Source organism: Diabrotica virgifera, chromosome 9 (genome assembly GCF_917563875.1).
Source record: "Diabrotica virgifera virgifera chromosome 9, PGI_DIABVI_V3a".
NCBI classification, from domain to species: domain Eukaryota; kingdom Metazoa; phylum Arthropoda; class Insecta; order Coleoptera; family Chrysomelidae; genus Diabrotica; species Diabrotica virgifera.
Genome location: NC_065451.1, coordinates 216,938,858 through 216,964,182, shown reverse-complemented (window position 1 = coordinate 216,964,182; position 25,325 = coordinate 216,938,858). Strand labels below are relative to the sequence as shown.

Sequence of the window (25,325 nt, the reverse complement as noted above, 5' to 3'; positions counted from 1 at the left end):
GGACAAAAAACAAAATTTCTTTCTTCTGGGTTTCTTTGTGCTTTTCTTTTGAATATATTTTTGTAAAATAAAGTATCATTGACTTTAAAAAGTTATATTTAGATAGGAAATTTAACCGGGAACAATTTTTATGTAGACGTGTTTGTACCAAAAGTGCATAGAACTCACCCTAATGTAACCCGTGCCTAGGGACTAATTCACCCATTTCTCAAAAACGCACCCCTTTAAATGGTAGCACTCAGCGGAATTTTCATATATAGAGATTCATTGACCATATGAAATAATAAAACCCCGTTAACGTTGTAGTTCCTTTCTATAGTACATAATCATATTAAGTCACAGTTTTGGAAATTTATTGTTGTTGTCTTATTCATAATAATATGATTTTTATTAATTTTTATTAAATAAATATAAATATACGTAGCATGATTTTGTAAATTTTTATTTCCTGTACCTACCTTTCTGGGATTAGTGTGAGGAGAGAATAAGCAGTCGGACAGAGCATCATTCTGATAGATGGAACGGTGGGCGTTTTTCTCTTGAATACCCTTAGGGATTTTTTCCAGCAGTGTGGTGTTGCTTAACGCCCTGGTCTTACTATGACTTTGACGTTACAAAATGGCGCCCAACGTGGGTGCGAACCCACTACCCTGAGATTAAGAGTCTCATGCTCTCATGCAAAGATAAATAAAACACCTGCGATTAGTTATAATTATGTATATTTAACCAAAACTTTGGTATACAAGCATTTAGAAATTAAGAGTGTAAAAATGGCAAACTTGTATAAAACACACTCAAAATCTTCTTAACGCTACAATCCAAATGAAATTAATAATAATAATATAAAGTTTAAAGGGAAAATTGTATACAAAAGATTAGTATGTATTGATTATACCGAAATCAATAAGAGCATAGAGTATTATTATAAGTTATCTTAAATTGGTATTTTTCGGTTATGGTCCGACGATTGACGTCAGAAATTATATACTAGTTTGATTAATTTGAAGAATCTTGCTATATTTTCTTTTTGAATTAAAATTACCAGCTAGTAATATTAGAAACATGTTATTTACCACCATTTCACACATATCACATCTTCCCCCTTTTGATGAGACGTATGCGCAGTCTGTTTAAACCTGCATATCTAACGTCTACATAGATGATAACATATTCTAAGGCAATACGCTACTAGTCTCCAGTACACGTTTTTTTAAATGATTACAAAATTCCTAAAAATGGTTTCAACTGCTTGAGTGACATCGCTAGAGTGACATCTTCCTTGTGTCTGACTCGCCACCATCGCTCCCTCTTTTTTTCCGACAAAAATAATTTATTTTATTTTAACTTTTAATCTTTTGATTGCAATTAAAAATTATAGTTGTAGCTGTTGAAAATTGTCAGAAAGTGGTAGACTAGCTCAAACTAAGCAGTTCAAACCATTTTTACGACTTTTGTAATCAATTTAAAAAAGGACGGTGTGCTTGGGGATTGTACACTGGATATCGATGGAAACGTGGTAAAAAGCTGGTTTGGACCACAATTGGTCTCTTAGCCTCACAAATAATTCTCTGACATAAATTTTCGATCCATTCCCAATATTTTATCACTTACATCTAGTGGATATATAGCACACTTACAATACACTTACAAAATGGCATTTTAAACCATTATTTAATGCATTATCACAAAAAGAAAATATTATTTGCCACTTTTCTTACGAAGGAGTTTAGTAAACTAATCGAATTGGTTGACTAGGGTTGATGAAAAAATGACAAATAACTAAAATGTACAGCAGATCTATGTTAGCTAAATTTGCAAACTATGTAGGAACTTGAAATATAGATTACAAAAAAGTGGATTTATAAATTACTAAATAGGATATCGCGGTAGTCTAAAGGCTAGTAAATTTCAAGTACACAAACACTTTATGTAGTGTTTCAGTTTCACTATTATGAACGGTCAAACAATCTAAGAGAAAAATAATCATATATAGTAGTTCATTTACTCACGGTTTTTGTTCCGAATTTTAAAGAACCGCTTGGATTGACATCAAGTTTGGCATATACATAGCTAACATGTCAAAGAAAAAAAGTGACATTGTGCTGATGTGTGCTTTTGCTCTGGGGTGAGCACCCCTTCCCAGAGGTGAAAAAACATACATTCAAAATAAGTGCGGAGGTGGATAAACTGACTAATTCTAAGCAACTGTTGTTCTATAGAGTTTTTTTCATTAGTAAATACTTTGCGAATTATTTGAGAGTGAATATATTCATTTTTCAACAAAAATACTAGTTTTTTAGACGGTTTTTCGCAAATAATTCATAAAGTAAGTATTTTATCAAAAAAATATTCTTAGCGAAAATATAGCTTCTAAAACAGTGAAAATTACGGTGTATGTATGAAGTCTGTAGACTGTAGACCCAGTAGAAGCAGAGTTGTAGCTAATGAAAAGTAGATTCTTATTAGTCAAATTTCAAATCGAATATTTCAACGTGAAATAACCAAAAAAAATTAAGCACTTTTCGGGGAAAACTCATCACAGCTTTTTGAAAATGTTTAAAAAAAGCTTTATTTCTGTATTTTTAAGTTTCTAGCATCAACACTAAGTAAGTTACGCTCAAAATAAAGTTGGTCCTTTTTTGGTGAAAAAATGGCCCTTAATTGGCATCCTAAAATATTTTTTAATTTTGAAAAAAATCCTTTTCTTCAAAACATGCAACTTAAAAATTATTAGTGATACCAAAAATTTCAAAGAGTAAAAAAATGTAGGTTGTGCTTTTCTGAATATTTTGGATTTTGTTTTTCTGTAAGACAAAAATTGGTTAAGATGTGGCTGAAACTTACAGATCATATTATAAATACTCCATAAGTAAAGTACCTTGTAAAGCGGTAACGATTAATTTTGTTTGGGACGCTAATTAGGATGTGATTTTCACACAAAAAAAAAACAAATTTTATTTTGACCGTAACTTACTTTTGATGCTAGAAACTTTAAAACACAAAAATAAAGCTTCTTTTAAACACTTTAAAAAGGCTGTGATGAGTTTTTCCCGAAAACTGCGTCATTTTTTGGTTATTTCACGTTGACATATTCGATTTGAAAATTGACGAATAAGAACCTACTTTTGATTAGCTACAACTCTGCTTCTACGGGGTCTACAGACTTTATACGGACACCATTTTTATCACTATTTTATAAACTATATTTGTGCTAGAAATATTTTTTTATAAAATATTTACTGTTTGAGTTATTTGCGAAAAACCGTCTGAAAACGTGTTTGTTTTGTTGAAAAATGAACATATGCACTCGCAAATATCTCGAAAAGTATTGACTTTGTGAAAAAACTCTATAGAACAAAAGTTGCTTAGCATTAGTCAGTTTATTCACTTCCGGACTTATTTTGAACGTATAGTTTTCACTCCCGAGAAGGGATGGTACTCACCTCCAGGTCAAAAGCATACATCGGCACAGTATCACTTTTTTTCTTTGACATATTAGCTATATCTGCCCCAATTTCATGTCAATCCAAACGGTTCTTTAAAATTCGGAGGTTTTGCAATATTTTACCGTGAGTGAATGGCTAATACTCGAAACTGACGAGCCCTCTACTATAATAATCAACAGGTATAAAATTTGTTATAAATAAGCAAGTACAAACATTTAAGTGGTTCTGTAAATAAAAACTCGAGTCCAAAATGCCATGAGACTGGTAAAATTGTTTAGATTACGACTAAATCTACTGATACCTTATATTTACTGAAGGAAATACAAGCATTTGGATAGTTATATTCGAGTCTCTACTCATTTGTATGTGCATCAGCTCGATTACACTGCTCTGGAGTACAGAAAAAAAAAAGAAAAAGTGGCTTGAAAAATGTTATTTTTTTACTTTAGCATGTAATGATATGATGCCTGCAGCACGGCGTTCGGCAGATCAACAGCAAAGGATCGAACGCGTTTTCATATTCGCGAAACCCCTCTACGTACCACCTCTCCGGCGAAACCAAGGAGTGATGGCTACAGAGAGTGTATTTAAGACGAGCAAGGAGAGTCAAGAGTCATGAAATCAGTTTCTCTCTCGGTGTAGTGAACAGGGAAGAACTCAAACGGCAGATATGCAATGGAATTAATTGGAACCTGCCGAGGGGGATGCGCTCTGTAGTGAGGAGGCGCTCCGTCGGAACCGTAACCGCAGCGAGCAGTAGCCGCCACCTCCGCCCGGAGCTGGCTGATGGGTAACTGTGTGCCGATGTTGGATTGGGGACTATGAGTCTGAGTGTAGATAGATTGATTTCTTGTAGCGCGATTGCTGTTGTATATATTGTGTTCTGTATTGTATTATTCTAATATTGTTATTATGTTTTTGATGACAGCTATAAATACAATTTCATTTTTATTTTGCAGACGTACGCTTAGGGAACTTCTCCGGAACGAGGCGAAGCTAGAATTATATCTTATTTTGTTATTTTTTAATTTTGAACTGAACTGAAATATCCTGAATATATTTATTTTATTTTTAAGCTGTGTCTTACTGAGTCTGTTGTCCTGAAAGAACTACCGGTCACAAGCAATCAGAAACAAACAAAGTATATGACAACTGACAAGTGACAGTGTATGATAATAAAGAAAATACCTAAAAACAATCTAAATTTCTCGCATTTTCAATTAAAATGGTTGAGACACAGTGCAAAGGCAGGAATTTTAAATAAAAAACTGATATACGCCTTGAGTAGATTAAAATAAGGACTTAATAAACAATGAAAAACAAAAAATCACTGAATTTTTCACAAATTAACTGGTAGAGTGAGTATTGGACTACGATTGTGCACAAAACGTTTTTCAGATAATACTTTCACCTCTTTCGTCTTTCTGTACTACAGTTCAAGGGATTTAAAGATCATTTAGTACGTACATGATTACAAATGAGTAAAGACTTCTTTATTTTGAGTCGATAATAAGGTTAATTTAGTATTTTAAATGATAATATCTGCTAACTCTTTTTATATAATAACTCTTGAGTACCTATATCGAACAACTACTACTTTACATGCATTAATTAATTAAACACATTGATATATTCGTAAATTTCGCAAATTAATCTTCTTTAACTTTGATTTATCTAAGGAAAAAATAATACAAAATGGATTTTAGACAGTTGTGTAGGTTTATGAAGATACGGTTTGATTGGTTCTTGTATAAGGCGAATAATATGGTTTAGACAACACTAAATGACACATAATAGGGTTTTAGTATTACAATAGAGTTTTGTATCATCAGTTACACTAAAAATAGTCCAGAGGCCAGACGAGCTGTTTCGTTGCCGATCAAAATCCACGGAGTGTCAAGAGTGTATTCGTCACTTCCGATGCAAAAGCAAGTTTGAAATTAAAATTCAGCTGTCATACTATTTTTATTGTTTGGATCCAGTGGTGATCCCAAAAAAATGGCCTACCTCAAGGAAGCGTTCTGACGCCGACCCTATTTAACATCTACACCAACGACCAACCAATGCACCCCCAGACTGAGAGTTTTGTTTACGCTGACGACCTTAGTATCGCTGTAAAAGGGAAAATACTCACACAAGTAGAGTCGACAATGGGAGAGGCTTTAAATATGATGTCAACTAATTACAAACAAAACTCATTAAAGCCAAATCCTACTAAAACCCAAATATGTGCATTCCCTCTCAACAACCATTTGGTGCAAGTAAAACTGAATGTATCTTGGGAGGGACAACGCTTGGAACATACTAATAGGCCCAAATATCTTGGAGTAATACTAGACCGGTCACTAACATATGAATTCCACTGTCAGAGTACAAGACAAAAGGTTTCTACGAGAAACAACCTTCTCCGGAAACTTGTAGGGAGCAAGTGGGGTGAAAGCCCCCAGGTCTTAAAGTCAACAGCTGAGGCATTATGTTTCTCAACAGGAGAATATGCATCAAGACAGATAACGACGCACTTTGTGAATGCGGGGAAATACAGAACGTGGAGCACCTGAGAGTATGCAGACGTTGCCCATCACAGTGTACCATCGATGATCTATGGCTCGTAAATACTAAGGGTGTAGACGAAGCCCGATGCTGGGCAGAAAAACTGTATACGGATTCAGACACGAAAAACTAAAGTAAGCTGGTCAGAGTACACTGAAACTCTGTGAACTTTGATCGGTCACAAAACAGTCCTGGCCCATAGCGGGCTACTAAAAACTTCTATGACCTAATTGCTTAACTGATATTTCTATAAGGGGAATCCCAGAAGTCACTTGCTCTTATGAGCTACATACATCTCTCAAGGCAGAATTAATTGAGAAATAGAGCTAATTGAATATTGTATTTGTATATTCTTTGTTCTTGTGGACATGACAACTCTTCTTTTTTCCGAAAATCTGACATTTGTTGCAAGAGAGTTAAAATTCTAGTAAACAATTTAGTTCTTATCGCTGAGCTGTTATGTAAGCAATTAAGGTTGAAAGTATCTTAAATTGGTAGCTAAAGATCTGAATGCTTAAAAGAGCAGAACAGAACACGAAAGGAAACTAAAAAGACGTATTGAAATAAGTAAAAATATATTTATGAATGCCTCTCACATGGTTTTGAATTTTGAGACATTACCAGTCAATAGAGGAGGAAGAAGCTTCTGAGACGAAAAACGTTGTGATAAGAACTAACTACAAGATTGTAGATACATATGTTTTATCTAAATTAACTCAGTCAATGTAGTCCAACTGTGTAAAATCCACTTTGCAGATGGAAGAAATCTGACAGTTCGTACAATATCAATGCAAAGAACGACAAAAATAGCTATATGGACTGGAAAATGGAAACTGCCGATTTCACTCCCATCTTAGCTCTATATAATTTTTGCCACAGCATATTTGTATAATTACAAGATGGCGACGCACAACCTTTTAACATTTATGATGAATTACTACAAGAAACGTCGAAACCACTACGTCAGATAAAAGGTACACCGTTAGGAAAGGTACTGAGTGTTTAAAATAATTCTTCATCTCGTTCCTGTATAACCAGAACTACATATGCTCCAGAACAGAGATCCTATTCATGGTCCTTCGAGCCGGATATGATCCAGCGACCTATGGATAAGATAAAACTTACATCTGTGTAGTGATCGACGTTTCCTGTAGTATAAAATAACTAAAATCATATCGCCAACTCTGCTACAAACTATTCAAAGAACAAAAAACAACTTATAAGCAAAAACCTAACGATAAGCTAAATATAAAAAAGCCTACAGTATGATTTGACCCTGGGCGATTTGTTAGAAGATAAATAAGAGATTTGAGGGACACCAAAATATGAGTTTTAATAAAAAACACAACTGGTAGATCATTGTTATCAAACCTATTTAATAATTACTGTAGTAGGTACACGTTTCGTTTAAAAATGCTTGGATTTATCGATACTTTCAGTGAGCTGCATATGGCCGTAAAGGTTCCTTAATATATCTTTAACTGTTTTGGTTTATTGATGGTAAAAGCAAATTTACTGATTTAGGTGGGAGAATATCAACTTCTGTTAGAATCAGGAGTGCGACAAGGCGATTTCCTGTCAACCACGCTATTTAACATAGCAGTAGAAGAAAAGTCAAGGCCAGAGGAAATTAAAGGTCCATAGCCCACTCTCCAGGACAAATTGTAGCATATGTAGATGACATAGTTCTTACGGGAAGAGAAAAAGGAAAAATTAAAAGAAGCATTTGTAATTATGTCAAGTTAAGCACGGAAAAGAGGTCTAGAAATGAACGAAGGAAAAACAAAATATCTAATCGGCTCTAGAAGAGAAGAACAAAACAAAAGAAATCAATATAGAAAACTGCACTTTTGAAAGAGTTGGACAATTTCAATATTTGGGAGGAATTGTGAATGGCAAAAATAAAAGAAATAAAGAAGTAACGGAGCGAATTCTAGCAGTTAAGAAAACACACTGGAAAAAGAAAAAACAATTTACTAGTAAGAACGTCACCAGAAGCCAGAAACTGAAACACCAAGGGGAAGACACAGAAAGAGATGGGAGGTCCAGGTTATGAAAGATATCAAAATTCTGAAAGTAAGAATCTGAAGGGACCTATTCTATGCTGCAAGGAATACCTCGCAAGTCAGTAGAATATACCTTTTTGTATTATCTACCGGAATGAGACAATCGGATTCTCAATGGTGGATTCTCAATGGATGAGTCAATGGTGACCTTTTGAACATGGCTCTTCACGTAGCAGTACAAGAACTAGGAATAAGTGGAACCATTGTCAAAAATTGCAGGCGTTATTGGGCTAGTTGCTATCTAATGCTTTAGAATGTCTGCCTATCAACAAGTGAGTTATTAGTTTCAATAGAAAAAGGGGCATTCCTTGCTAATGTAAATCTGCTAAAGTCCGTATTGCTGTTTAGTGAAACTAAAATGAACTCATGGTGAAGATAAGTGCATAAGATTTCGAATTTTTGAAAGAAAAATACATCGAAAGATGTGGAGACGTAGATTAGAGAGCTGTAGATGTAAATGTGGAGTTGACAGTGAAGCGAGTTTGTATCGGCAAAGTTGTCTTGGATTTGACACGTGGAAATAATGTTCCCGGAGATACCCAAGCGTATAATTTTGCTCGAAATAGTAAAGTAGATAAGGAGGAGATGTAACCAATGAAGTCATATAGCTATAGAATTTGGAGGAACCTCATCTGTCACATTTCTCCACCAAGGCAATGACGAGATGTGACAAAGAAGACGACAGAGTGAAGGTAAATTATGGAAAAGATCAAGCATTCAGGATGTATATATGTGTATACCTACTTATCTATATCAGTCTATAAAAATCGCTGTTATTCATTATTACACTTTGTGAAAGTGTATTACAAATAATATATTCCCCCACTTATGATCTCTTATCTACCGTCTAGCAAGTCTGCTTTCATGATTGATTTGTGATGATTCAGCATTTTCGAATTTTGGCACCATCTGTAGACCGAAAAAATAAACGTCCATCCTTCTCACAAACCACAAAATATCACATGACACATTGAGCCACTCTGTACAAAAATGAGATTCTTTCAATCACCAAAATATTGGCAAAATGTGTACGTATTCGTATTAGCGGCTCCATCGGCCCTAACGCAACTTAATAATAACATTTGGTACAAACTAATTGAGAAACGTTCAGCTGAAAGTAACGAGCGACCATGTTTTTTATACGGGGTGGAATTTATCGTGACAAGACATGTCGTAACGCGACAGTTCGTAACACCACAAATCGTAACGCCGTTAATTCGTAACGCCGTCATTTCGTCACGGCGACATTTCGTAACATCGACAGTTCGTAACGGTATAATTGGTAACGCCAACATTTAGTTTTTTTTAGCAAATTATCATTACTCAATGTATACAATGAATGTATTTTGCATACTTTCCTATACTAAAAGTAGTAGGTAGTACTGTTTTAATACCATCTTTTTTTAAATATATTTTACACATATTTTTGCATATATTTGTGTAAATGTGACAACTAAAGAATTTTTTTAAATTTTTTATCCTGAATTATCACTTTAAAGTAGTAAAACTACTGTTATAGGTAGATTATATTTATTTTAAGACACAATTTTCAAAATATATTTCTTCACGAAATATAAAATGTATTAAAAATGTTTATTCTGATGCTGGTTCATTACGTCGCTGTTACGAGTTGATGTCATTACGAATTGTTCGCTACAATTTGTTGTGGGGTTATGAACTGTCACCTCACGGGAATTGATATAAGACATGTTTCTTTGACACTTCTCTTATCTAATGTAAATTTTTCTCAAAACAATACTACAATAAATGGAGATCATGAGTTAATTCCACAAGCTTTTTACTTTACCCTAGGAAACGAAGTCGAAAAAATAAAAAATTACTGAGCGCTATTTTTCAAGTGGAGTGTCTGGCGGAAGTCAATAGAAAAAGTGTAGCATCTCGTGGGTATCGAAATTTTTACTGTCTCATAGTTGAAAAAACAACAATTTAAGTTAATATTATTTGGTTCCAGTCTCTTAAAAATATCATTTCTAAATATGTACGCTACTCCAAGAAATTAACGCACATTCTTAAAAATGAGTAATTTTTGATGGTCATTTTTGATGTCTCGAATTTCTTAAATCTGTTGTCTGATTTAAGTGATTTTTTTAATATGTTATAGCTTTATTCTTTAATAATATCGCTGTAATAATATTGTTGCTAGACAAGAAAATAATTGTCATTGTATGCCGGGTGTACCAATCAAACTGTGAGTTTTTCTCAAAGTTCGCGTGATCCTGTACTGTAGAATATTCTAGCACTTATAAAATACTGAAATTAAAACCCAACTATAGCCTCATGTTTTCTTAACATTATGTTTTTCTATTCATTCGTTTATGTTGGATAATAAAAAAGTTAGCTACTTTAACACCTAGCCTTATTTCTCGTCAATACAGTGTGTTTTTAAATAGGTATGGCAAAAAATAATGACAGGAAAACATAAAATTCTTAATTGTATGTCAAAAAATGCACAATAACTACCTCTTAAAATCCACCAAATTTCATTTGCATATCTCAACCGGTTTTAGAACAATAAATAAAACGTCGGTTTGTAAGAAAAATGTCAACACCCTCCAGTGGCGGCTTGTCAGGGTCGGCAGTGCCGACCCACATATTTATGGACAGATTATAGATTTTTTTTAAATATTTCATTTAATCAGAGTTGATGAATTCGATCGATCCCATACGTTAAGTGATCCCTGTGCGCTGTGCGTAAGAGACTTTTCAAAAATGATCCTATAGCCATGCACCCGATTGCGATTGTATGTTTTCGGCAAGCCGTCCCCAGATTGAAGTTTTGCTTGTAATAAGAAGCTATGGAATATTAGCCGATAGGCAACCAATTATACATTTCCCGTATTTATTTGAATGGCAGGTAAGGCAGAAACCAATCTGCCGAGCGGTGCTGCAAACGGAGGCAAGGCACGTACCTAAGCGCGCCCGGGATAAAATTATGAAACAGGTAAGTAGGTAGTTGTAGGTCGTTTAATGATTGATATTGTATTTTTTTTAAGTTGTTAGGAATTAGCATTTAGTGGACAGGATGAATCGGAGGATTCGTTACATCAAGTTAATTATAGAGAACAAATAAAATTGTTTAACACATTTTCTAATTTACTTTCTGACTAGAAGACATTTAGCTGCGTACCTAAAACAGCACAGAATGAAAGAATCAATTAGTAGTTACATTTTGATGCTTTTCGGTAGAAGTAGACGAAACTACTGATAGCTGCTGACGTTTTTAGGTTTTCAGACGTGAGTAGAAGTCATAAGACAGAATATATTTTTGGTGTTTTAAAGGGCATATTAGATATCAAAAAGAAATTGGTAAGGCAAATTTATGACGGCGCTGCCTTGATGACCGGTGAATTGTATGGTCTCCAGGCAAAAGTTAAAACTGTTGCACCAGGCAACTTATTATTTACTCACTGTTATAAGGCATTGACCTCTTTGACCATTCAAAATTTAAAAGTTACGCCAAAAAATTTTCAAAATATCTATTAGACGAGTTCATTAAAAATTATCCATCATTCTTTAATCAAATAAAATAAGAAAATGGATTAACAGGTTTATATGCTGATCCAAATATTTTCGGAAGGTGGGATAAGTTACAAAATATGTATAATTTTATATACTGCAATTCATTAGGTACAACAAACTAATTAATAAATTATTGTGTTAAAATGTGGGCAAATTCTGCCTCAAATGAACGGGATTTCTCTTGTCTCAAAAGAGTCAAAACGTATTGTCGAAACACCATGAAACAAGAGAGAATGTCAAACTTGTCTCAAATTTCAAATGTCAATAGAAAAAACTTTTAAAATCTCTCCAAAGCAAGAATAAATTTTACAATGACGTTATAACCCATTTTGCTACTTCGAAACAACATAGACTAAATAGACTTAATTTATAAACAGGTTCAAGTTCTAAATTTATAGGAAAAACAAAAAAAACACAAAAAAAATTAAAAAAAAACAAAAACCAAAAATCTTCTATGAAATTGAAGCCTTTTAATTAGATGGCATACCTATCTGAGGAGACAAAACCTTGCCGACCCTGTCTCTAAAGCCACGAGCCGCCACTGACACCGTCTATCTCCGCAACGAAGCATTTGCGGACATATGTTTAGAAAGGAAACCGTCATTATTTTTTCATGCAGAATTACCCCTTAAAGTTTGCCATACTTATTTAAAAACACGCTGTATTGATGAAACACAAGGATGGTTGTTAAAGTATCTAACTTTTTTGTTATTCAACATAAGCGAATGAATAAAAAAAACAGAATGTTAAGAAAACACGAGGCTATGATTGCGTTTTAATTTCAGTATTTTAAAAATGCTAGAATATTCCACAGGGTCACGCGAACTATGAGAAAAAATCATAGTTTGACTGGTACACCCGGTATACAATGACAATTTACCTGTTTATTTAGCAACAATATTATTACAGCAATATTGTTAAAGAATAAGCTATAACATATTAAAAAAATCACTTAAATCGGACAACAGGTTTAAGAAATACGAGACATCAAAAATGACCCATTTTTAAGGTGGTGCGTTAATTTCTTGTAGTAGTATAGTTGAAAAATAGCGCCCAGTATTTTTATATGCTTCTTGTCTTGGGGTACTTCGTTATTTTTCTAGCACGCCCCGTATCAAAACTGATCCTCATGTTACTTCCATGTCAATCTACAATTATGATCAATTTAATAAAAAAAATGTCTGCAATAAATACTCACAATACGACAATCAATCAACTAAAAAACACTCGACATTTGTGCTTATTATGGAAATCATGAAAATGAACAATCAGTCATCAGTCTCGAATTTTTTCTGTGAGTATTTCTTGCTTAAAAAAAATCAGTTAGTCATCAGTAATATCCTACTACTGTCGGGAAAAAAGTATTGATAAATTATGTCGGTTATCTGAACAGCAAAATGAAACGAGAGATGATCTTCACAAAGGAAGAATTAGTCGACGACGATGTCTTCTTTTACAGGTTACACTGCCATAGTATCGTAGGCTGAGAGTCCCCCGTTGGCTGCTGTGCAGGTTTGCCCTGTTTCGTTTCTAGAACAGTCAAAGCAGAAGTTTTAATGGAAGGATAACAAATGGGGAATGGAGAAATAAAATATCACAACAATAGACTGCTTTTTTTAGTATATATACAACACTTACATACAGATGATTATAAAACTGATTGGTCTGGGCGAGATCTGTCCAAAAGCATAGGAGTCCATGTTTCATAGGAGTCTATTTTTTGCTGGAGTTCAAAAAAGTCCAAAAAAGTCCAAAATAATGGAGTTCCTCCTTTAATTTTTTTCGACCCCTTAAACGTAACTAACAACTCTCATATTTCCCCTAGAAAAACTTTCTAGGAGAGCCTAGGGAATTTTTTAAAGTTATCGTGGAGAGGGCAGTCATCTGAGCATCGAGAATCGGGTATACTCTGACAATTTTTACAAGACGGTGATTCATTGTCATCCCTTATTAAAATTAAATGACGAGTGACAATGAATCACCGTCTTGTAGAAATTGTCAGAGTATATAAACTAAAAATGAATCGGCTTGGGGCGCCGAGCCCCACCGCCATAACTTTAAAAAATTTCCTATGTTCGTCTAGTTGACCAATTTCAATTTTTCAAAGTGTATTTGAAAGCTTTTGAGCCTTTCTTTACCTGTGAAAAAATTTTCAACTAGGTATTTAAAGTATGCATGTACTTATTTTAGGCCCAGCATTTTGAAAATTTATCTTTTTTGCAGATCCTGGATTACAAAATTATTATACAAAAACTATCCTAACGAAATTTTTAGTCATATTACCTATAGAGTTTTTCTAGGCGGAATATGAAGGCTATAAGTTGTGTTTTAGGAGTCGAAAAAATTTAAAGAATAATATCCATTTTTTGGATCTTTTCTCAATTATTACTATACAGTGCTAGTCAAAAGTCCGTACCCCCCCTCGTATCTTTTGAACGGTTATACCTATAATAGTGAAATTTGGAGTGAGGAAATAAACGGACGTAAGCTTCTTAAGTAGTTATGACAGGTGACGTAATAGTGACAGATGACGTTACAGAGCCACTGTGACCGATAATTTTAAATGGGACCTTATAGCAAGTGATACCTCGTTTGAAAGGTATTTAAAATACCTATTCAGTCATACTAATTTTTTTGGGTTTAAGTTGATTTTGATTTTGGTGAATAAATTAAATAAATATAATATTGTAGTTTCGAATTTAATTAATAAAAATTCAAATGTCCGCCTATGGATTTTTTGTCAAAAAAGTTGACGTTTTTTAATTCTCTAGTAGTTTTTACGTCAACGTCAACCTGTTTGACAAGTAATCATAGGCGGAATTTTGAATTTTTATTAATTAAATGCGAAACTACAATTTTATATTTATTTCATTTATTCATCAAAATTTGCTTAAACCCAAACAAAATTAGTATGACTGAATAGGTATTTTAAATACCTTTCATACGAGGTATCACTTGCCATAAGGTCCCATTTAAAATTATCGGTCACAGTGGCTCTGTAACGTCATCTGTCACTATGACGTCACCTGTCATGACTAGTTAAGAAGCTTTCGTCCGTTTATTTCCTTCCTCCAAATTTCATTATTATAGGTATAACCGTTCAAAAGATACGAGGGGGGTATGGACTTTTGACTAGCACTGTATAACATTAAATTTTTAATTTCTAGCTAGTAAATATTATGTAAAATTGAAAAACAAAACTTTTATAATTAGGTATATTTTTTTGTTTGACCAACATTTTGTCAAATTATAGGCGAAAATATGGGCATAAAAGCAAAAAAATTTTTTGATTTTTTCAGATTTTGTTGGCGCATATCATGATTATTACGCAATTGAATACGCAAGGTAATTGTCCATTTCAAAACAGATCCCGCTTGGATTATGATAAAAGTCAATTTGAAATATGTTAATAATACATACAGTGTGATCCTTAAGTAATTGTACAAAAAGCCAATGCTTTAATAAAATTTTTATATTAAGAAAGATACAGGGTTACTTTGATGTAGCTGATAGAGGACGCCACATATGCCACATTATCCAATTTATGCCACAGATATCTGTGGCATAAATTTGCGTTAAACTTTTTTGCTTTTCAAGTTAGCGCTATTTGTGTCAAAAAGTATTAAAGATACGTTATTTCAACAAAAAGGATAATATACCTGTTAATAATTTCAAAACTCAACAGTTTTCGAGATAATCGATTTGTACAAATCAGCTGCATAACTGATTTAACGCAATTACTCTAAGCAACGAAGGAAAAATAGACAAAAACATCAATACTTCTAAAGGACATCGCACACATCTTATGAAAATTCAATAAAATTTATACGAATAGATTCGTTTTAAATTAACGGCCAAATCTTATCATTGCGCCAACTCTTAATTATGATTAATTACGGCGCAAATTGCAATTAAAGTTTATCGAAATCACATTTTTTGAGTCAGTAAAAGTGTCAGTTACCATCATTATTGCTCTGGGTGCTATTCAAAAGAGCTTAAACCCCCCGCTGGGCCTAAGCGAATTAGTGAAACTAATCCTCTGATTTATGGAGTACCGACAATTTAGGTGTTTTAAAATATTTTTTCTCTCTCTAACTTATGTACGAATCCATTTGATTTCAAATTTATTTATATCAATTTCTGCTCTTATTATTGAAAATATAGAGTTGGCGCAATGATAAGATTTGACCGTTAATTTAAAACGAATCTATTCGTATAAATTTTATTGAATTTGAGTGACATTATATTTTCCATAAGATGTGTGCGATGTGTGGTATAAAATAACTTTAACTAAAGTTAATAGTTTTTGAAATATAACAGTGGGAACACTCGACTGGAATTAAGATAAGGATCGAGAAAACAAGATTAGCTTTCGTCAAAATAAAAAAAAAATCTTTAACTGCCACGACATAAAATTTGTATACGACCTATTTCGGACCTTAGTTCACGTTAAGGTGCAAGGAATAAGATGCTCAGGAAGAAGAAGAATATCCTGGTTGCGTAACTTACGAAACTGGTTTAACTTGACCACTACCAGACTTTTAGGGCAGCAGTCAACAAAATCAACATAGCCATATTGGTGACCAACTTCCGTAACGGATAGGAACCATAGGAAGAGAAGAAGATAATACAAAAATTAGTTAGTTAAGTGAATAAAATAAAAATGAATATCAAAGTTAAACATTTTGGACATTTGTCCATAAGAATTTTTCGATAAGTAGATGAACGAAGCTTTAGATCAGTGGAAGATACAAGTAAGACCATGTTTAAAAGTGAATTTTTTGAATAATTTTAAATCAATAATTTTGAATATTTTTATTATTATAATAAGAGCAACATGTTTTCATATGGTGTTTTTTCATGGAGAATGGAGAAAAAATAACAAGCATGCTTAGCAACAAACGTAAGTTACAATCATAGGAAAATGTGATCAATGCAATAATGCACATGGATCTGGCATGCTAATTTGAGACAATGGAGGATGATTATCATACTATTTGAAACATGAATATGAAACACATACATGAAGGATAACAGTGAGAATGAAACTAATGAGATGAATGTATCAATTACGCTACTTTGCTACTTATATTCTTTATTATATAGAATCTGTCTAGCTTCTTGATTTGCTTACAAAGCAGCTTTTTAATGCTTGATACTCAAAATACGCAAATTTTAAATGGTAAACCAATAGTCAGATTGACCTCAAATGAAGACATATGACGTTTAAGCTTCGTACTTACTCAGGTACCTAAATATGTCAACATATCTTCACCAGACATATTTCTGCCTGTTTTAAATCCACATCAGATTATTCGATCAACATTAAAACATTGAAAATCAGTGTTAATTGGTAAAGAAGATACAACTGTTACACATCTTTGTAAGTATCTATTAAAAGAGATACCAACAAAACTATATAAAGGGGTAATATACAGTGCGGCAGTGGCGGCCCGTGAGGTAGTGCCATAGAGCCATGGCCCTACCTTGCTAACTATCCATAAACATATTTTTTATCTTCAAAACTTTTTAATTCCTATTAATTTTTTGTGTGTATTTCTTTTGATCTTCATAAATTATATAAAATATGGCAACTATGGGCGCAATACAATCCCTGCCGACAGCGGAGAGTATTCGACAGGAGAATCTCCTTCGCGCCGAAGTCAGTACTGGCACGAGTAAAGAGAGAAAGATTTTACGAGCATTATATGTAAGTGACAGAGAAAGAGCTATATTGGACTATTAGTATACCTTAACATTAGAATCTCTGTGCCAGGCACGAGGGTACCATGCCACATTGTTTGATTTGCTTGTCTAGATAATGTTTAGAAGAAATGCGTTCAATGTGCTTCCCCGTTTAGGATTTTGTCCTCTTCAGGGTTTGAGGTGAATGTATTGTGTTGGCAGCAAAGCAAACAGTCCGAAAACCACACCGGGGCAAGCGCCGTGTCCTGGTGTTCTTGGATCCTGGGTTATGCCAGACGGTGTTGTCCAGAAGGCCAGAAGTCAACAGAGAAGAAAGTTTGATGGATTGTTGTTGGTTCCATAGACATTTACGTGTACTGTCCGTGCTTTGCTTTCGACCAAGCTCCCTAGAAACCATTGTACAACGACAGGCGAACCTGCGTCCCTCGTCGGCGGTCAGGAGGTGGCTTTGAGCGCAGCGTGGACAGTGAGCGTTCGAGTGGAGAAAATAGTTGCGGCTATTTTCTTGGGACGAACAGGTATAATTGTGCAATGAAGTTGGGAAACCGCAAAAAACCAACTTCTCCCTGTTCGGGGTAAGGAAGAGGAAATGTTAGAGGTGGGTACGGAAGGCTAACGGGGTAGCCTCAAGGATGTTTTCGTACTCTACCGGGAGTTCGTCAATGCATGTTTGCATTAGAGCGGACGGTACGTGAATCTTTTTGCGTTTGGGCTTTCGGTAGAGTACGTGGCCGGAAGATGAACAGGAACATTTGAGAGATTCTTGTGTGTCGGAAGGGGGGCCGTTGATTACTTTGATTGTGAAGTTCCTGTTCAGAGAGTTTATTCTCTCGGTGATTTTGGGGATGTTCGAGATGTTATGGATTTCGTTTGAGGGATATCGCCAGTGCTCATAGTTACATCTACGCAAGACTCTGCGCTCCGTCCTCAACAACCTCTCTTGTTTTTGTCTTGAGCAAAGAGAGTAGATACATGATTTGTACTCCATGACGGGTCGAATAAAGGTCTTGTAAGTGTGAATGAGAGTCTTCTTGTGTGTCTTGCCAATTTTTCCCGAGAGAGCGTTGAGAAGTCTGGCCCTGTTCCTTACCCTATCTAAAGTTGCCTTTAGATCTGCGTCCCAGTTGAGAGTCCTGGTAAACAGTACTCCCAAATAGTTCACAGTCGGGCTAACAACAAGCCTTTCTCCCAACAAACTCAGAGGATATTGGTCGTCTTCATTGCGAATGATTCTATTTGACACAGTAGGGGCGCGAAACACAATTGTTGTTGTTTTGTTCGCGTTGAGCGTGACTCTCCACTTACAACACCATTCGCCGACACCGTCCAACAGAGCCTGTGCTCTTCTGAAGAGGAGTCTTGGGTTGTATCGAGAGGTAGTTGAGAGCAGAGTCGTGTCGTCTGCATAGAGAAACAGCCGAGTACCTGGGATATTTTGGTTAGTGATGTCGCTGTTGTAGATGATGTACAACAGCGGCGCTAGGACTGAACCCTGGGGAACTCCAGCTTGTGGAGTGAAGGGGGTGGACTTTTGATCGCATATTTTCACTCTGACAGTACGGTTGTGGAGGTAGGAGTGTACAATTTTGGTAAATTGCAATGGAAGCCCGATGTCCAGAAGTTTCCGAACAAGCCCGTCGTGCCAGACCTGGTCGAAAGCCTTCTGCACATCCAGAAATGTGGCTATGGCGATAGAACCATCGTTGATGGTTTGAGTGACTTTGGTAGTGAAATCTATTAATGCATGTTTGGTAGATTTACCTGACTGGAATCCATATTGGAATTTTGGTATGATATTGTGGTTTTCGAGAAAGTTATTGAGCCTCTCCTTTAGGATTAGCTCAAGAACTTTTCCCAGAGTATTGATTAATGAAATTGGTCTGTAGGATTCCACGTCGGTTGGGGGTTTGCCTTTTTTCAAAAGCATGATGGTGTTGGCCACTTTCCAAGGAGTAGGAAAATGGCTGTTTTTGAGACATGCATTGAATATTTTAGTTAGAAGAGGGATGATACTCTCTGGAAGTTTTTTGAGGCACCTTCGGTTGATGCCATCAGGTCCGGGAGCGCTGTTTTTGCCGATTTGGCAAAAGCTCTCCGTTTCCCTGTCTGTGAGGGGGTCCATGATAGGATCATAGACTGGAATGTGGTGGTTGAGAGTAACATTTACAATGTATTCTGTGTTGAATTTAAATATGCGATCAAAGTTCGGGTTATCTGGCGTTTGAAAATTGTTTTGAAGCGAATTTTTGAATGCTTCGGCTTTCCCTTCTGGGGAATTGACTATGTGATTGTTGACCAACAGATGAGATGGTTGAGATAATTTTTGTTTTGTTAGGACTTTGAATTTTTGCCAGAATTTACCTCCGTCTCTGTAGTCCAGTTTTGAGGTAGTCTCTTCCCACCGGCGAGCCGTTAGGACAGATATCTCCCTCTTTATCCTGGCACAGATTCGGTTGTACTCTGTTTTGATTAGTGGGTTTCTGTTGGCCTTGTATTGACGTAGAAGACGTCGTTTTTGTTGAATTTTGGCAATGATGTATTGTGGAAGTGCCGGTGATGTATAAGTTATTTGTTTGAGTGGAATTGCGTGCGTGATCGCCTCAGTGATGAGGTTCTCGATATTGGTTGCACTGGTGTCGATACTATCGTTAGTATCGAGTTCGCCTAACATTGGGAGATTTTGTGTGATGAAGTTTTGGAATTCAGTCCAGTTAGCGTGACGATAGTCTCTTATAGATCTTGGAGGGTTTGGTTGTTTTGGAGTGAGAATGTCGGTGTCGACAAGAAGAGGTACGTGGTCTGACGTTATCGAATCGCCTATGTGGCATCTATCCCCGAACCGATCCAGAATGTTACTAGTAACTAGGATGTGGTCGATAATAGAGGCCCCATTGGCGTTCAAAAACGTGAATTCAGTGTTGGTGATTCTTGAAATGGGAAGGTCTAGTAGATAATCCGTGAGGCGGATGCCTTCTGGGTTTTGATGGTGATCACCAAACTGTGTATGTCTACAATTTAGGTCACCCATCAACACAGCCTTGCCGAGCCTCGAAAAGTACTCTAGCAAATGCCTGTTGAGTGGTTGACCCGGGTGTTTGTAGTAAGAGACTATCGTGAGGGTTTCGTTGTTGGGGATGTGCACGTCAATTGCCAGGAAGTCCACATCAGGTGGACGAAAATTTTGTGGGAATGTGTGTGTGTTGTGCGGTATTCCGTGTTTCACGAGAATACCATTCCCACGTGAAACCTGACAGCGGCTTCGATGGATGATCGAATATCCTGCGAAGTGTGGATCGTTTTTCGACAGAGTATCTGTGAGTGCGAGGATCTGGATGTTATGCTTCGACAGGATATTCTTGATGAGGGGTCTCTTTTTGGAGAGACCCTGACAGTTGACTGTGCCTAGGGTGAAATCCATAAAGGGAGGGTGTTTAGTGGTTGGAGCGGAATGTCACCGTGACATTGCTCCCGTACCCGTGGACCACTGTCGAGTGGTCGTAGACTTGGCTAATCAGATTAGCCGTGATTGCAGCGATATGCTCACGAAGTTCAGGCAACAAGTTAAGCAACAGAGCGGTCTGAATAGACAAGATGTTTTTTGTTTCTGTAGGGAGTTCGAAAGGGGGGAATGATCTTTCGATCGTAAGTGGCTGAATTTCATGTTGGGCGGAGGGGATGGTGTGTCTTTGAGGACACTTGTTGGAATATGCGGGGTGGTCACCGCCGCAATTCGGGCATTTTGGTTCCTGCTGTTTGGTGCAGGCGCTGGATTTATGGTTGCCGCCGCAGTGGGGGCAGACGAATGCTTTTTGTGGGCATTCGTCGATGGAATGTCCGTTGATGCAGCATTTGCTGCAATATTTTGGAGTGGGTATTGTAGGGTCGGAGCCATGAGGGAGTTCGGCATTATAGATCTCGCCATCTAGAGTTATGCCTCGGCTCAGTGCTGACGTGAATTTTTCCAAGGATTTGGTCACCACCTTGATCACTTTGGAGTCCTTGCCTGTTTTATAGGATTTGACTCTCCACAGTCTTTCGACTGGGAATTGCTGTTCTGTGAGCAAGTCGGTGACCTCCTGCTCGGAGTAATCCACGTCGATTCCAGTTATGCAGAGGAGATAGGTGGGCTCTTTTGCGGAAGTGTTTGCATTTCTGCTACGGCTATGGACCGTAACCATGGTTTGGCCAGTTGCTGTGTGGATTGCTTTCTCGATATCCCCTGCATTTATAGGATTAAAAAGTCGAAGATGTGCGATTCCATGTGAGAGGACTTTGCAAGAGTGAATTTTGTTGGACAAAAGAGTGGTGGCATTTATTTGCCGAAAGAAGGTACGTTTGTTACAAAGATCTTTTGGGAGATCTTTGATTAGATATTCGGACAGTGTGGGATCGTTTATGGCGTTGATGACGTTTTGATTTCTGGCTTGGGTTTTGGGGCGTGGATTGGCTGCGGCATTGGCGTAAGACATTTGTCTTATTTGTCTTCTTTGGAAGACGAAATCGTTTGGTTCAGGGTTGTTTTCAGTGCTGATGGTTGCTTGTGGTTGAGAAGAGGGTTGCTGTTGAGAAGATTGTTGTTTCGGTTGTTTGGGTGCTTGCTTAGACGGTTGAGTTGGGACTTTGGGTATGGCACCGTGAATATTCCGAGCGCTCTGTCGCTGAGGACCAGCCTGTGCTGGTGTTCTTAGAGGCGGAAAATCATTAGCATATCGCTGCAGAAGGGGGTTGGAGGCGTCGTCCTGCTCGATGCGAAGGTAGGCCTCGCGATACTTGTTGCGGACGATTTCCATCTCCGCGCTAAGCGTCTCGAGGTCTAGCTCCGCCGTGAGCCGGTTGTAACCTCTGGCTGGGGGTACAGTGCCTTCCTGATGTAAGGAAGAGAACTGGTTGGCAGTAGTGGTGGCTGTAGTGGTGGTGGTGGTGGTGGCAACGCTTGTCGAGGTCGTCGTCCGAGGACGAAGCGACCGGGTGGAGCTGACTGACCTTACAGAAGAAGGCATTACAAATGGGTGAGGATGCAAGTCGAGCGATCGGAGGGCACCTCAGCCTCAAGGTGTTCTGGGGGGTAAACCCCAGGGATAAAGGTGGCTTGTCCACCCCTCCGTGCTTTTCCGGCGTAAGACAGTGACTATAATTACCTGATGGGTGCAGTTTACCCTGCTGCTGGTGGGTCCCTCGTTGAAAGCCTTTATCGCAGTTAGTTTGGCCCCCTTACTCGCACTTGTTCTTGTAACCGTATGTGAACACTAGGTAGAGTTCGGGGCGAGCGAACTCGCTCGAGCCCAGGGCCAGAGTATTCCTCTGAAACCCAGTAATCCGTCTACCTTTTTGGTTTACACGGCCAAGCGTCGTTGGTTTTTCACGCTGGTTCCAAACTAATAGCTTAGGGCTAACCGTGCGCCGCTTCTTCAGCACTTGGTGCTCTCAGGCTTCTCGCTGTTCGTCGGTAAGAGTGGGGTGTGCACGCAGTGACCTTACTCTTCGACGTCCGGGACGAGAATGCACGAGGGTATGAAGCCAGGTCTATTTATTTTGAGTTTCTTTACGTGCTGGTTTGTCGCTTTTATTATGTATATTTTCTGTTAAAAAGTTTTTGTATTTATAATTAAACTTTTGGTGCATCATGATCGTGGGTATTTTGATAATATTTTGATTATTTCTTAAGTTTAATTTATTAATTGACAATAAAGATTAGTATTTTAAAATTTTTTTTGGTGGTTTTTCGCTAGAAAAAAAACTACAAATGTTATAAGGTGTTGTGGAGCTTTCGAGTTAGCTCCACCAAAGAGGTCACGACGAAAAAGAAAATTCAGAAAATAGAGGCATATTTAAGGAGCTGGTCAATTTTAGCGCCGAATTAGACAACGACTTAAAGGTTCATATTATTCAAAGTACCAGATCTTTCAAAGGTCTACCTTCTCCGTACATTTAGTTGCTTCTAATTTATTTATGTCGGAGAAGTTTTCTGCTTATAAGCATCAGTTCCCGAATCATTTCTTAATGAACCATGGAGACTGGAGACAATTTTAATTTTTAAGCAAAACTCGGTTTAAAACTGAATTAGAAGTAGGTACTGTATTAGCGAGACGAATTAAGTACTACCTCTGGGGCTGTTTCGCTATCGGTTTTATTGTAGAGGGAAGGTTCAAAAAGCACATTTGAAGAAACTATTAAACTTTTAAGTATTTTAGTTACCATTCCTATATCAACATCTGAAGCAGAACGCTGTTTTTCGATGTTTACATCGAAACCTAGTGCTTTAGGTATGCTATCTGCAGAAAAGCATTTTGTAAATTGTATTGATAATTTTAATTATAAAGTCATTGAAAACTTTGCAACCAAAAAATAGAAGAATGAACTTCATAGATCGTAAACTTTAAAAGTGACATTACAAAAATTTGTGCATGTGTGTGAATAATGAAATAGTATTATTTTTATAAATTGGTAAATAGAGACTAAATCGTAATAACAATTTTCAAGCACTATCAGCAGTAAATGCTGGTGGTAGGTTAAGAGGTTTTTATTATTAATTAATTTACGGAACTGTTTTGATCAATGTTGGACAATTGCTTGGCACCTCAGATCAATAAACTTAAGATATGTACATAAGATAAAAGTATCCGCGCATATTTTTTTTAGTTTTTGTTGTCAGTATACCTTTTTTTGACAATATCGTGAATCCGTCACTAAAAATTTTGGCGGCTGCCCGAGTTGTGGCACTACCTTCTTCAAGTGGTACGAGCCGCCACTGCAGTGCGGTGGAATAAGTGTTGCCCCCCCCCCTGTTAACTTGTTTATTTTAAGAATATAAGCAAAACGCTCGGACAGGTCGATTTTTAAACTAACCATAGTATATTATAGCATCAACGTTTCGAACTTTACGCGATCCCTCTTCAGGTGACAGGTATAACTTTGATTTTTTAAAATGGTAAAGTACATCATGTGATACCTCATTTAACAGCTTTTGAAATACTGATTTCAAAAATGTATAATACTTTAATCCTTTTTTAGATCGTACGCGCAAAGTTTCGGTCGAACTCTTTTTAAACGCATTTATTTTTTTCGAATTCTGAGGAAACTAATAATTATTTTTGAAAAATTTAAACGCAGAATGAAAGATTAGATTATTACCGAGGGCTGACAGTCCCTTAGAATAAACAAAAAGTTTCTTTTGAATGATATATTTGAAATTAAAAATCACACTAAATTTTCTCTTTTTTTCACCACTGTGACTTATTAAAATAGACATTATAGGAGTTCTCAGGGACTTTGGACCATCGAGAATACTGTAATAGTTCATTCTGCGTTTAAATTTTTCAAAAATATTCATTAGTTTTTTCAGGGTTCGAAAAAATTGCATTTAGAAAGAATTCGACCGAAATTTTGCGCCTACGCTCTCAAACAGGATTAAAGTATTATGCATTTTTGAAATCAGTATTTTAAGAGCTTTTAAATGAGGTGTCACATGATGTACTTTCCCATTTAAAAAAATCAAAGTTATGGCTGTCACCTGAGGAGGGATCGCGTAAAGTTCGAAACTTTGATGCTATAATATACCAGGGTTAGTTTAAAAATCGACCTGTCCGAGTGTTTTGCTTATATTCTTAAAATAAACAAGTTAACAGGGGGGGGGCAACATTTATTCCACAGCACTGTATAAAACGTTTCGACAATTTTTGTAGTTTATAAAAAAAGCTTGAAGCAAATTGTGTGCAGGGGTGATATAAAAGTAACAGCAAAAAAATACCCTTCAACCTAAATTCATTGAGAACAATAGCAATAACAATAAGTAGTAAATTTAGGTTTCTTTGAAACTCAATAGGAAATTCTACACTGCTGAATTCCTGATTCCCTAATATGTATAATCTAATAATTGTTTACACGGTTCATATCATATACATAGACATAGTGTATCCTCAATAAATTCAGCTTGATTCACATATTTTAGGAAAAGTCAAGAGAGTTCAAAAGACTCGTAATAAAAAATAAAGATAAAAGGTGTCTCATAATGTATTTT

The 25,325-nt window shown here is 36.3% G+C and overlaps 1 protein-coding gene across 9 annotated transcripts in view; it reads right to left on the bottom strand.

Moving 5' to 3' along the window:
- Positions 1 to 702: 702 nt before the first annotated feature.
- Positions 703 to 25,325, bottom strand: part of LOC114337166 (cell adhesion molecule Dscam2) — a 477,141-nt gene continuing 452,518 nt past the window's right edge. For all 9 annotated transcript variants that reach the window (XM_050660810.1, XM_050660803.1, XM_050660808.1 and 6 more), the window contains one exon: positions 703 to 13,132. In XM_050660810.1, coding sequence (XP_050516767.1) covers positions 13,063 to 13,132 — 70 coding nt within the window. In that variant the 3' untranslated portion in view covers positions 703 to 13,062. The remainder of the gene's footprint in view (positions 13,133 to 25,325) is intronic.